Source organism: Dama dama, chromosome 27 (assembly GCF_033118175.1).
Source record: "Dama dama isolate Ldn47 chromosome 27, ASM3311817v1, whole genome shotgun sequence".
Taxonomy (NCBI): domain Eukaryota; kingdom Metazoa; phylum Chordata; class Mammalia; order Artiodactyla; family Cervidae; genus Dama; species Dama dama.
Window position 1 is genome coordinate 33,370,944 of NC_083707.1, and position 15,083 is coordinate 33,386,026.

General features: G+C 42.2%; 1 protein-coding gene across 9 annotated transcripts in view; it reads left to right on the forward strand.

Moving 5' to 3' along the window:
- Positions 1-15,083, forward strand: part of OSBPL1A (oxysterol binding protein like 1A) — a 202,478-nt gene that overhangs the window by 155,106 nt on the left and 32,289 nt on the right. For 8 of the 9 annotated variants that reach the window (XM_061131363.1, XM_061131360.1, XM_061131362.1 and 5 more), the window contains one exon: positions 5,639-5,714. In XM_061131363.1, coding sequence (XP_060987346.1) covers positions 5,639-5,714 — 76 coding nt within the window. Of the gene's footprint in view, positions 1-535; positions 611-5,638; positions 5,715-15,083 lie in introns of all 9 variants that reach the window. The other variant, XM_061131367.1, reaches the window with a different exon arrangement.

Consider the following 15,083-nt stretch of genomic DNA (forward strand, 5'->3'; position numbering starts at 1 on the left):
CTTTGTGAGTCACACTTCACGTTAACTTGGGTCAGCTGGGGCTCTGTGTACATGCTGTGATGCAGGGCGTGGTGTCGGGGCAGCACGGAGATGAAGCGACTGGGACGGGACCTTCCCTTAAAGACCAGTCATTGTGCCCTTGTGTCCACAGTCAGAGTGGCATGTGTATGGTTGAAAATAGAACCAGGCCGCATCGCTCTCAGTCCCTGGTACAGGGTGTTTTCTCTCTGTGTGAAGGGAAAAAGGAAGCATAGAATTCAGGATAATGACTCTCAGATAAACTCGAAGGCAAGAGAATGATTGATCTGTGTGCGCAGCCTGGAAACTCTGAGGCCTGCTCTCCGTGGTTCTGATTTCTGCCTGGAGTAACGCCGCCTCATCCAAGATCAGTAGGGAATTCTTATTATTCTTCCCTACCCCTGCGTGGAAGGAGTGAACATTTAAAATATAGAAACATACCCTTTTAAGTACAAATCATTTTTTTAAAACTTTGATCTACCTAATTAAAAAAAATCCATTCCCTCTGCTTCTTTAGATAATACTGCAGATTTCACATCCTCTTAATGACTGGGCTATGGACTGTTTTGCTTCTCATTGACTTTAGACTCATGTAAGTAAGTAATTTTGTGCTCCGCTCTACAATCTGAGAGCAATCCTAGCCTTTTGTGTTTAGAAGTAATCATGGAAATCCAATATGTCCAATAGTTGACACAGGTGATTTTTGAGCATTTGAAATGTGTCTAGTGTGACCAAGAAACTGAGTCTTTAGTCTTATTTAATTTTAATAAGGATAGGTTTTATTGTGTTAATTTCATAATATAGTTTGTAAAAGTGAAGCAGTACAAAGTATTTTGCCATTAAACATAACATTACTGCTTTGGTAAGACTACATTTCACTTTGTTAAAAATGTGGTAGCTAAATTGAGATGTGCTCTAAGTGTAAAATCAACACTGGATTTTGAAGACGTGGTATGGGGAGAAGTATAAAATATCTCACTAATATTTTTATATTGATTACATTTGAAATGCTAATATTTTGGACCCTATTGGGTTAAATCAAATATATTATTAAAATTAATTTATCTTGTTGCTTTTTTTTTTTAAAGACACTACAAAGTTTAAAATTATCTGTGAAACTCTCATATTTCTGTGATACAGTATACAGTATGTGTTAGTTGCTCAGTTGTGTCCAGCTTCTTTGCAACCCCATGGACCATAGCCTGCCAAGTTGCTCTTTCCATGGAATTTTCCAGGCAAGAATACTGGAGTGGGTAGTCATTCTCTTCTCTAGGGAATCTTCCTGCCAGGGATTGAACCCAGGTCTCCTGCATTGCAGGCGAATTCTTTACGATCTGAGCCACTGGGGAAGCCCCATTTCTATGGTAAGTCCCTCAGCTTTGGCACTGCTGACATTCAGTTCAGTTCAGTCGCTCAGTCGTGTTCGACTCTGCGACCCTGTGAACTGCAGCATGCCAGGCCTCCCTGTCCATCCCATCACCAACTCCCGGAGTTTACCCAAGCTCATGTCCATCGAGTCAGTGATGTCATCCAACCATCTCATCCTCTGTCGTCCCCTTCTTCTCCTGCCCCCAATCCCTCCCAGCATCAGGGTCTTTTCCAGTGAGTGAGTTCTTTGCACCAGGTGGCCAAAGTATTGGAGTTTCAGCCTCAACATCAGTCCTTCCAATGAACACTCAGGACTGATCTCCTTTAGGATGGACTGGTTGGATCTCCTTGCAGTCCAAGGGACTCTCAAGAGTCTTCTCCAACACCACAGTTCAAAAGCATCAATTCTTTGGCACTCAGCTTTCTTTATGGTCCAACTCTCACATCCATACATGACCACTGGAAAAACCATAGCCTTGACAAGACAGGCCTTTGTTGGCAAAGTAATGTCTCTGCTTTTTAATATGCTGTCTAGGTTGGTCATAACTTTCCTTCCAAGGAGCAAGCATCTTTTAATTTCATGGCTGCAGTCACCATCTGCAGTGATTTTGGAGCCCCAGAAACAGCCAATGCCACTGTTTCCACTGTTTTACCATCTATTTCCCATGAAGTGATGAGACCAGATACCATGAATTTAGGTTTCTGAATGTTGAGCTTTAAGCCAACTTTTTCACTCTCCTCTTTGACCTTCATCAAGAGGCTCTTTAGAAGCTGGATAATTTTTTGGTGTGGTGACCTGTCTTGTTCCATGTGGGATGTTTAGCAACATCCCTAGACGAGCTGATGGAGACCAACTTCCCACCCAGTGCAGGAATGCCTATCAGGGCCATGACCGAAAGGGATCCTCCAGCATCTGTTTGAAGCCCTTCCTTGTTGAGATCTCTTGTCTCCCCTATTTGGAATTAACTATAAGACAGATTATGTTTTATGTTGGCTGTTATGTTGTTGTTTAGTACCTAAGTTATGACCTACTCTTTTGCGACCCCATGGACTGTAACCCACCAGGCTCCTCTGTCCATGGGATTCTCCGGGCAAGATTACTGAAGTGGGTTGCCATTTCCTTCTCCAGGGAATCTTCCCAACCCGGGGATCAAACCTGTGTCTCCTGCATTGGCAGGTGGATTCTTTACCACTTAGCCACCAGGGAGGCTCATAGCTGTTATGTTAGCTTGTATAACATTAGGTTTGTATTATATTTACCTTAGCTGTCCTGCATCTTCCACCAGTGATCCTAGTGCTGATCTCTTGAGTAGCACAACATAAACCAAATTCTTTTAATTCAGGTCTTAATTGAAGAATAATTGCTTTACAATATTGTGTTGATTTCTGTCATACATCACCATGTATCAACCATAGGTATACACATGTCCCCTCCCTCTTGAACTTCCCTCCCACCCCATCCTACCCCCCCTAGATTCTTTATGAAAGGAATAATGTGTACCAGAAGGCCTTATAAATTTCCAAAGCACATTCATCAAATACTTAAACCTCTACTCCAAGTAAAGCTTAGATGTCGCTTATCTCCTGCTTTCTTGCTTGCAAAATATGTCTTGTTTTTTTGTTCTTCTTGCCTTAACGTATACACATATATTTAATGTAAGCATCTGTTGGGAAAGATACAGTCCCTTATTCAGTTTTCACAAAACTTATTTTAGGCTCATAACTTCCTAGACATAGATTTTGTTTTTTAATAGACAAGAGATGAAAAATGTAGTTGATATGCATCTCTAAAACTGTATTATACATGCAAATGCTAGATAATGGCAGAGATTCTACCCCTGGATTCGATTGTTCATGTCATTGAGATTGATAGTCTTAGATTGTATAGAGAATGTGATTTCAGTACCATCTGTGGCCACTTATCCAGCAGATTGGGCAGATAACAAATCTGCCAAATGAGCAGTGTATGTTCCTAAAATAGGAAAATCAGAAGGATTCTACCACGAAGGATCTTAAAATATTATTTATTTAAAAACTTAAAATTTTAGTAACTTCTATAATTTGAAGTAGTTTATAGAATATAGATTCTATAGAAGGTAAAAATTTTAATATTTTCCCTTTTTTTAATTTATTTTAATTGGAGGATAATTACTTTACAATATAGTGATGGTTTTTGCCATACATCAACATGAATCAGCCACAGTATACATGTGTCCCCTCCATCCTGAACCCGCCCCCCCACACCTCCCTCCCGACTCCATCCCTCTAGGTCGTCCCAGAGCACCGACTTTGGGTGCCCTGCTTCATACATCGAACTTTCACTGGTCATCTGTTTTACACATGGTAATGTATATGTCTCAATGCTATTCTCTCAAATTTTCTTTAATATTTTAGTTACACGGGTATGTTTCAAACAGCATTGGAAAACCAGCACCCTTGGCCATAACCTAAGGTAATGGAAAAGAAAGCGTCATTATAAGGGTGTTTCAGGAAGTTGTTCCGGGCTCCCCCTGCCCCTGCCCCGGGTAGTGCTGAGGTCTCAGGACGCCTGAGCTCAGGTGTGTTGCTCATCGGAACAACAGACTCTTTGCCGACAACAGCCACCACCCTCTCAGCAACTTCTCAGCTCCTGCAGAGGCTTTGGGAATGTTCCTTCTCTAGAGGTTAATTTGTAAAGGATCCTCCCGTATATCCAGAATTGGTTGAGTTTGGTTCAGTATTGGTATCTCTGGGAAAGTACTGATACATGATGCACAGCCTAAATTTTGCTTTGGCTTTGGAGTTGGCATTTTCCCATTTAATTTCTTAAAACAACCTGATACTGGGTTCTCTGATGGCATTTTTGTTTCCATTATTTAATAGCTAAAGGAAAATAATTTATTGAGTATCAGAATGTGATAGGTCTGTCTTAGACCAGACAGCAGGTCAGATATGCCAGCTTGTGAAAGCACAGTGTCCCTCTGAGGTGGTTTGAGTAGCTGGACACCAACACAGGAGGGTTAGAATTCTGATCAGGACAGTTCTGAAGATGTGGGGCCAGTTGATCTGCTCTGAAACTTTTTCAGGGCCCAAAATAGCAGTGGCTAGGGATATAAGCCCAGAGTGACCCTGTTTTAGCCTTTCTATGATGATGCACATTTTTTCCAGTTTTGTTGAGAAATAATTGATATACCTCACCAAGGTTAAGGTGTACAGCACAGTGGTTTGAGTTACATGTATATTACATTTCGCAGTATTGTGGCATGATTACCACAGTAGGTTTAGTCGTCATCCATCATCTCATATAGATAAAAGAAAAAGAGAACTTTTTTTTTCCTCCTGGTGTTGAGAACTCTAAAATCTACTTTCTTAACTTCACAATGTAGTTAATCATATCTTCCAGTGTTACCTATAGTCATGTTGTACATTACATCCATGGTACTTTATCTTATAACTGGAAGTTTGTGCATGTTGACCACCTTTCTCCATTTCTCTCCAACCACAAATCTGATCTTTTTTCTGTGAGTTTTTTGTGGTTTTTGTCATTACTGTTAGATTTCACATATAAGTGAGATTGTGAAATATTTGTCTGACTTGTTTCACTTAGCATAATACCTTCAAGGTTCATTGATTTTGTTGCAAATGGTAGGGTTTCCTCATTTTTTATGGTTGAATAATATTCCTCTCTTTGTGAGTGTGTGGGTATGTGTGTCTGTGTGAGAGAGAGAGACAGAGAGAGAGAGAAATACATCTTCTTGTTCTGTTCATCTGTCAGAGGACCCACAAGTTGTTACCATGTCTTGGCTTTCATAAATAATGCTGTTATGAACATGGGGATGTAGACATCTTTTCAAGCTAGTGTTTAATATGTTCCCAGAAGTAGAATCGGTGGATATTATGCAAGTTAATTTTAATCTTTTCAGGACCCTCCATACTGTTTTCTGCAGTGGCTGTACCAGTTCACAGTCCCCCCAACAGTGCAAAACCTTCGTTTTTCTCCACAGTCATGTCAGCATTTGTAATCCCTTATCTTCTGGGTGATGCTATTACAGGTATCAGGGGATATCTCATTGAAGTTTTAATTTGCATTTCCCTAATGACTAGTGATATTTAGTATCTTTCATGTTGCATTTGCACATGATGCATATTTTTATATGCATATTAATGTCTCATTAATGTACGCTTGTGGCTTTCATGGTAATGACAGTAGCTTTTTTTTTCCCTACTGCCAGTGCTATTAAAATTACATTATTTTTCCTTTCTTTTTTTCCAGAACAAGCCTGCCCTCCCCTATGTTTTCCAGAAATGACTTCAGTATCTGGAGCATCCTCAGAAAATGTATTGGAATGGTAAGTTAACTCTCATTTCCACAATATGAAGCTGATACGTGTTTCATGCATATCCTTGGAAGAGAATCTTAATGTTGGCATAAGTGATACACAGCAATGTTTCTGAAAACTCTTGAGAATCAGAAATTAGGAAAAGTCTTATACTAGGTTTTCCTGACAGAATTTTAACCATTCATTATGCTATTTAATATGACTTTCATGTGACTTTTCATTATAAGGAAATAGGAAAAGAAAATGCTCTTGCTCCATTGTCACACCACATTTGTATGTACCCATGGAATTACTCTGGAGAAGACACTGGCAACCCACTCCAGTACTCTTGCCTGGAGAATCCCATGGACGGAGGAGCCTGGTGGGCTGCAGTCCATGGAGTTGCTAAGAGTCGGACACGACTGAGTCACTTCACTTTCACTTTTCACTCTCATGCATTGGAGAAGGAAATGGCAATCCACTCCAGTGTTCTTGCCTGGAGAATCCCAGGGACGGGGGAGCCTGGTGGCTGCCGTCTATGGGGTCGCACAGAGTTGGACACGACTGAAGCGACTTGGCAGCAGCAGCAGTAGCATGGAGTTACTCAGAAATACTCTCCGAAAGAACAGACTCCCCACAGTATAGAATATAATTTCACTTACACTTCTGTGCACAGAGCAGATTTTTGTACTTTGTGAGTGTGGTGTATGTCAGACATTTGGAATGTGTCTTTGCTTACTTATCTGCAGGTGGATCTGATTTTTCAGGAGGAGAGAGATGGATGGCAAAACTTACTATTATATAAACCCTACGCTTAGTCACTTCAGTTGTGTCCAACTCTGCAACCCCATGGACTGTAACCTCCCAGTCTCCTCTGTCTGTAAGTTTCTCCAGGCAAGAACACTGCAGTGGATTAACATTTCCTCCTGCAGGAGATCTTCCTGATGCAGGGATTGAATCTGTATCTCCTGCCTTGCAGGCACATTCTTTACTCTCAGAGCCACCTGAGAAATCCATATAAAGCCTTAGATTCCCTTTAAAATAGTAGTCCACGTCACTACCCTGACACCAGTCAGGCTTGGATTCTGAGTAAAGTTCTCTTAACTTCTTCCAGCATGACCTTTGACCAACTAGAATGATGAAAATTTTAAAGCATGTAAGTCTTGAGCTGCTAAAGAATCTGCTTGGACATGCTGCTGCTGCTGCTAAGTCGCTTCAGTCATGTCCGACTCTGTGCAACCCCATGAATTGTAGCCCACCTGGCTCTTCTGTCCATGGGATTCTCCAGGCAAGAATCCTGGTGTGGGTTGCCATTTCCTCCTCCAGGGGAATCTTCCTGACCTGGGGATCAAACTTGCATCTCCTGTGTCTCCTGCATTGCAGGCAGGTTCTTTACCCGTTGAGCCACCTGGGAAGCCTCCTGGGAAGTATAGTCACTTCCTAAACACATTCACTCTGACGTGTGAAATCCTTTCGGCTGCTGGGGTGCCCATGTTAGCATTTTTCAAACGCTCGGATTCTCTGCATGCAGTAATGTCATCTGAGACTTCCTGAACATAATTTCCTAGGAGATAATCTCAGAAACATCTATTTTAAGGGCTTCCCTAGTGACTCAGTTGGTAAAGAATCTGCCTGCAATGCAGGAGACACGGGTTTGATCCTCAGGTCGGAAAGATCCCTTGGAGAAGGCAATGGCAACCCACTCCAGTATTCTTGCCTGGAGAATTCCATGGACAGAGGATCCTGGCAGGCTATAGTCCATGGGATCACAAAGAGTTGGACACGACTGTGCAACTAATTTTCACTTTTACTGCATGGAGAGTAATTCAGCTAACCTCTCTGTAGCTGGATAACAAGATTTACCCCAGTCTTACCACTTCCTGTCTTTGAGACCCTGGGCAAGTTGCCTTGCTTCCCTGAGTAAAGTTAGAAGAATAATTAGTACTTTATAGCTGCATTGAGAGATATATAAGAAAATTTATGTAAAATGTCAGGACAGACCCTGGTTTAGCTTAATGCTCAACATTATTATTAATAGTTAATGACACTTAGGGTTTCCCTGATAGCTCAGTTGGTAAAGAATCTGCCTGCAATTCAGGAGACCCCAATTCGATTCCTGGGTTGGGAAGATCAGCTGGAGAAGGGATAGGCTACCCATTCCAGTATTCTTGGGCTTCCCTTGTGGCTCAGCTGGTAAAGAATCCACCTGCAATGCTGGAGACCTGGGTTCAATCCCTGGGTTGGGAAGATCCCCTGGAGAAGGGAAAGGCTACTCACTCAGTATTCTGGCCTCGAGAATTCTATGGACTCGTATAGTCCATAGGGTCGCAGAGTCGGACTTGACTGAGAGACTTTCACTTTCGCTTTTCAATCACATTTAATCGGAACACCTGGACTTTTAGCTCCATTTAGTTTACATTAAGACTCATCAGGACAAAGCAAGTGTATTTAGGCAAATATATATATTCTTAAATAAATCGTTAATCATACATGTTAATCTCTTAAGAACTGGAATTTTCAGGACGAAAAAATGATATCGTATAGAATTTATATTTTCAAACCCTTAGTGAACATAATTATCAGTGAGATCCAATATGTATGTATGTGTTTAAAATTAAAGCTAGTTTCATAAAAAAATACTCATTATTAAAACAAATGATATTTTTCTATTAGATCAGTGCTGACTCTAGCTCATTAAATTAATTTTGTAACCTGCTAATGAAAGGGCTTCCCTGGTTACTCAGTCGGTAAAGAATCCTCTTGCAATGCGGGAGACCTGGGTTTGACTCTCTGGGTCGGGAAGATCCTGGAGGAGGGCATGACAACCCCACTCTAGTATTCTTGGCTAGAGAATCCCCAGGGACAGAGGAGCCTGGCGGGCTGCAGTCCATGGGATCGCAAAGAGTCGGACACGGCTGAGACAAGAGCGCAGCACAGTGTATGAAATCCACAGTTACTGTAGAATTGCTATCACGTTTGTTGGGTCAACAGAATTCGTATGAAAACCAGATGTGGTTTGGTGTTTTTTGGTGATCAGGGAAAGTACAGCTTTCTGTATTTCTCTTGCTTAAGTCTGTCACGTACCATCTCCTTTCTCACTGGATGTCAGATTTAGCAGTACTGTCTTGAGTTTGTTCTGGCTAGTAACTGATAATCATCTGGTGTATGTGTCTAAATGGAAATTAACCATCCTTTTAAAAGACGGTAAATAATGTTATGTTGGCTTGTTACCTGCATACTTTGAAAGATGTGCTATTTCTTTAGAAGAATGGTTTTACCTTTATTTTTAGGTGCAGAACTGTTTGTACAGAGACAGACTGAATCATAGATAAAGCAAATAAAAGCAGAGCTGTTTGGGTTGAAAGGGGACCATGGCGTGTTTTGAAACTTGTATCTGTAGAACTTTCTGAATAAAATCATAGAGAAAGAGCTGCAGGGGAGGTAATATTTGGGGTGAGTGTTCTCTGGTGAGGTTTTGTAAGAGAGTAATGTTCTAGATGAATATTTATTAATGTGATCTGGCATCTGGAAGTATTGTTCTTTGGGTGCTGTCGTGGGCTCCCTTCTAAAGGGCAACAGAATCAGTCCAAAGGGGCCAGCATTGTGCACAGTGGAGATTTAAAGTAGAACGGGTCTTGAGAGAGAAAGCAAATAACATCCCCAGAATAAATTTTTAAAGTAGTTTTCGGTATCAATCCCTCTTATATCTGCCTCTTTCTCCCCCCTCCCAAGGAAAATAGGTCAAAAATTAGAAGGTATCAGCATTCATAGAGTATTAGCATTCATAGAGTTTATTACCTTAACTTCAAAGTGTCAGTCCCAGGTGGTGCTAGTGGTAAAGAACCCACCTACCAATGCAGGAGATATAAGAGACACAGGTTCAATCCCTGGGTCAGGAAGATCCCTGGAGAAGGAAATGACAACCCACTCCAGTATTCTTGCCTAGAAAATCCCATAGACAGAGGAGCCTGGTGGGCTACAGTCCATGGAGTTACAAAGAGTCAGACACGACTGAAGCAACTTACAGCCTGTGTGAGGCACTGGGTGGCTGTGAAACCAATTGGAATTCGAATTCAAAGTGAAGGTAGATTTGAAAACTCTCCCACTGCACTTTGGTGATTCTATTCCACTTAACAGTGCAGACACTTGGCTTCAGGTCCTTTATGTGTGAATACATCTCAGAAGCTGTGGATAGACCCGTCAGCTAGCTCTTCTCATAGTTTCACATTCAGTTTCTTCTTTTCATGATGAAAAGAAAGTGTTAGTTGCTCAGTAATGTTTGACTCTTTGCGATCCTGTGGACTGTAGCCCACCAGGCTCCTCTGTCCTTGGCTTTCTCCAGGCAAGAATACTGGAGTGGTTTGCCATTCGCTTCTCCAGAGGATCTTCCCGACCCAGGGATCAAACCTGGGTCTCCCACATTGCAGGTGGACTCTTTACAATCTGAGCCACTAGGGAAGCCCTGGCTTATCTTTTTATGATAAGAAGTCTTCAAAGTTGCAGAGGAAATCTGATATGCACCGTAGCTTTTCATGGCATCTCTGTCGACTTGAGCACTTGAGAGCAGAGTGGGGAATGTGGACATTCTGCTGGAAACCTCCCAGTTCACATTCAGCTGGGGTCTGGTCCCAGCTTTCTCAGAAATCAGTGCTCCTCATTTATGATGTTGTAGTTCATGGAGTAGTGTCAGGAAGCCAGTAAGACATGGGATAGGCGCTTACCTGCCATGGAGGAATGGAGGAGGAAATGGCAACCCACTCCAGTGTTCCTGCCTGGAAAATCCCATGGACAGAGGAGCCTGGCGGGCTACAGTCCTTTGGGTCGCAAAGAGTCGGACACGACTGAGCGCCTAAACCACGACCAATGAGGGAAGAAAGTCGGTGTCTTCAGGCATATGACGTCCTGGGCCTCTGAGTCCTGCTCTAGCCAGGCTCATTGTGCTCCATCTTCCACTGCCACATACAGAACACATTTTACTTTGCTTTCTTTCCCAAAAGAATATAGAGACTTAGATTTCCAAAACTAACGACACCCTTTTTTTCCTCCCAATCTGTTTTGGACAGGATTATGTTACCCAATGTTGGGTTATATAGTACACGAAATGAATACTTTACATAACTGGAATTCAATCCTAAATCTCTCTGTGATTGAAGCTTTTATCAAACAGATTCCCATCGGAGAGTTAATACTGGTGTTGGTGAGGAGTTTGAATCCTTTGTTCCTTATTTCCTTACTCCTGTTGTCTTTGAAAGGATTCTAGTGTCATAATCCCATTGTCTTCTCTTTCCCCTGTTTTCTTTCTCCTCTTCTCTTCAGTCCTTTTACGATTTGTCAGCAGGACTTACCCAGTGGTTAGGTCACGGGTCACCACGCTTAGTGACTTTGGAAACCAGAACCAGCTCCAGGTTGAGCAACTGAGGCCCGGACACAAAATTTGAGTAGGTGCCTGCACCTGAGGGTGCTTCTGCTAAATGTCTTAGAGTCCTAGAATATTAATGTTCGAGTATTATAAAAGGGTGAGGAAGATCTGGTATATTGTAAATACTGTTACTAAAGTGAAAATATTCTATCATTCTTAACATTACCCAGTACAACCAAATTCCATAAGAGATTTGAAAACTTTATCTGTTTTTTTGCTCCTTTAACTCCTATTTCCACTCCATATTTACTATCGAGTATTACCCTAACCTAATTTTTTTTCATCTTTGTAAGTCTTTTATTGAGTACCCTATCATACTTTGCCATCCCAAAAATACAGAGTAAAATTAAAATTTAAGAATTTATATTTTATGGCCATAAGACTTGAGTACTAAAAGTTTCAAGTTCTTTTCACATGAATGATCAAAATAACAAATGTTACAAAATTTATGAAACTATACCACAAAGGTTAAAATGTTATTCATTAAAAAGGATTTTTTCACTTGGGTTAAGATACCCGAGAATGAATTTCATGCATTGCTAGAATGAGACAGGGCAGTAACAGTCATGTTCTTATTTTTTTTTAGTAGATTTGAAGATTAAGAAGCCTTGCTTATATTAATAGACAGGAGTAGGAGTTCTGTGTTTTTTTTAATATCTAGCAATATCATCAGTTCTTTGGCCTTTTCCTGACAGTATGTCAAGAATCAAATGGTAATATATCATCCATCAAAAATAATTTTTTATGATCCACAAGTTGACAGCTCAATTAAGACTTCTTTTAACGTTATTGGAAACCACATTTGAAAACTAACTTGCAGAAGGTCTTGTTACCCACCCTGGAGTCGTGGGCATCTGGGTCTCTGGGGAATGCAGCAGAGACACCTCACCAGGGCTCTCAACTTCGATTCCTGTGATAACTCACATCTGCCTTGCAATACTGAGAAAGGGTTGAGAAAACTGAAATATTTTCCCTAAAACATACCTTGTATAATCTTTTTTTCATGAAATGCTTTTGTCTTACCATGAGCTTTAAATGTTTTCCCTGAAAACCTCAGACTCATCTCATTCCCTTGACGCAGAATACCTACCAAGTCACCTCAGAACCAGACGCATCCCGGGTCAGTCACTGTCAGGACTGTGATGTTATTTTTGGGTTCAGATAAACACGTTGGTCTATGTCACTGTGACAACTGTCTCATTCTTGAATTCTAAATATAAGACAGATACAGCTCTAGATAAGATTTAGAGCTTTGCCCAAACTGGTACATCATTATATCATAGATACCAACTTAAGAGGCAGGAGGAAGAAGAGGAAAAGTAGTTAAACAAAATGTGTCATCTCTACCTCCCTACTCTACAGTGATCTGAAATAAATATCCAAGAAGTGACCGGAAGACCCTGTTTCTAATGTCGGGTCTTTGTCTTATCAGAAACAAAGGGCCTTGACTTACGGAGATTTCCTTGGTGCTGACCAGTACTGTATTTTTTTTTTTTTTTTCAACTTTTTATTTTGCATTGGGATATAGCAATTCACAATGTTGTGATGGTTTTAGGTGAACAGTGAAGGCACTCAGCCATGCATATACATATATCCATCCTCCCCCAAGCTCCCTCCCATCCAGGCTGCCACATAGCATTGAGCCGAGTTAGCTGTGCAGTGTAATAGGACCCTGTTGGTTATCCATTTTAAATATAGCAGTGTGGCCAGTACTGTATTTCTAAACTTCCTTTAGTGCCCTGAAGATTTTCACACACTGGGGCAAAACTGCTATGCTAGGATTCAGGATGGTGTGAGGGGTGGGATCTCCCACCCCTCCCCGCACCAAGTAAGTGAAAAGTGAAAATGTTAGTTGCCCAGTTGTGTCCGACTCTTTGCAACTCTGTGGGCTGTCCATGGGATTCTCTAGGCAAGAATACCGAAGTAGGTTGCCGTTCCCTTCTCCAGGGGGTCTTCCCAAGCTACGGATTGAACCCGGGTCTTCTACATTGCAGGCAGATTCTTTATCAAACAAAGGGCATTGTAAAAGGAGAGGTGGGAAAAGGGCCACAGTGTGACGTCCAATGCAGTGCATCCTTGGCCCATCAGTTCTTAGGTAGGAGTGCGTGTGGAGGGTGAGCACCCACCGGTCAGTTCCCCTTCAGCATCCCTGCCCATAGTCACGGGGAACCTTCCGGGACTACAGTGTGGAGACCGTGGCTCTGGTCCACGTGTCCAGCCAGCGCTTTAGGCATCCTTCCATGTTCCTGCCTAGTGCTGGTCTAGTAAGGGGACTCGCACGGCCTCCCAACCCTGAAAACATTCAGCTACGAGACAGGAAGAATAGGAAAGAAATATATTGTCCCTCAATGCTTTTCTTGTCTTTTTCCTCCCTGGTTTTTTTTTTTTTTTTTTTTTAAACCACTGACTGCATCCAGCTATCCATGGTGTGGTTCATTCAGTTCACACACAGACACCCCTGTCCGGGGTGTAATTCCTTTGTTTCTGGGTGTCGTGCTCCCCAGGGCTGGTCTGTGAGAGCCAAGGAGCAGAGGTGTAACCACAGCAAAAGGCAGGAGAGTGGCAGGCTTGTTCAGTCTGCGCACCCAGAGTGGTCCCCAAGGGCTGTCCTACGAGATCTTGGTGTGGCCACTTTGGGGGTGATTGGTGTATCAGGATGGCAAGAACCCCTCATGCGATGGCCAACTTACAGACGATAGACCTCTTGTGGAGAGGGAGGGGACTGGGTAGCATGAGGTGGGAAAGAGACCTTTGACTTCCCAAGGCCCTTCTGTGTAAGGAGGATACATTTTTACGTCTTTGGTAGCTGTGCAAGGTAGGAGGGCTGTTGTGGAGAGAGGATCCCGTGCCAACCTTGGCACACCCAGGGGACAGAGCCCAGGCTGCTGCCAGTGCTGCCTGTCAGTGAAGAACCTAGAAGCCCTCTTAGTGCTTGGGTCACACACCTGGGTGAGCATCCTGCCTACTGGCAGACTTAGCTAAAGACCCAGGCTGAGCTGCTCTCTCTAACCCAGGTCTTAAAGATTTGCACAGTTGGCCATTACGATGCTAGGCGTAACACTTATAAACTGCTTTTCATTTCAGGCTTGGCCTTGCCTGTGGGTTGTTTACATAGTGCTTGAGGGACAAAGCAGCCTGCCTTTTTTTTTTTCTTCTCAGTTTGTCAGCTGATGAGCAGCTGCAATTAAGAGTCTCTTCGGTTTCATCATTGGTTGCTATTAATTTTCATGGATAAATTTAAATTTTGCTTTCAGCTGGGTCACAAGGTAGAATTGCCTGGCATAAATATTTAATTTTTCCAGCTGACTGAAACCTTCAGTGATAAAAGCATTCTCTAGCTCATGTTTCTTCCTGAAACTTGACCTTCATAATAGGCATTGTTGCTTTTCCTATTACTGGAATATATACCGTATTCGTTGGTTGTATACAGTAGCTAGAGAATCCAGTACCAAACTTCATTGTCTTTTAAGTAAAAATGGTGTCTCTGTGAATTTCCAAGAGGGAGCGAAATATAATGTGTATTGCCAAGTTTTTCATTATATATCCATTATATAAATTTCATTATATAAATTTAAATCTAAGCAATCAAAATAATTGTAAGATTCAGTTCAGTTCAGTCACTCAGTTGTGCCCAACTCTTCGTGACCCCGCGGACTGTAGCACCCCAGCCCTCCTTGTCCATCACCAACTCCCGGAGTCCACCCAAACCCATGTCCATTGAGTCGGTGATGCCATCCAACCATCTCATCCTCTGTTGTCCCCTTCTCCTCCTGCCCTCAATCTTTCCCAGCATCAGGGTCTTTTCCAGTGAGTCAGCTCTTCGCATCAGGTGGCCAAAGTATTGGAGTTTCAGCTTCAGCATCAGTCCTTCCAATGAACACCCAGGACTGATCTCCTTTAGGATGGACTGGTTGAATCTCCTTGCAGTCCAAGGGACTCTCGAGTCTTCTTGAAAACCATAGTTCAAAAGCATCAATTCT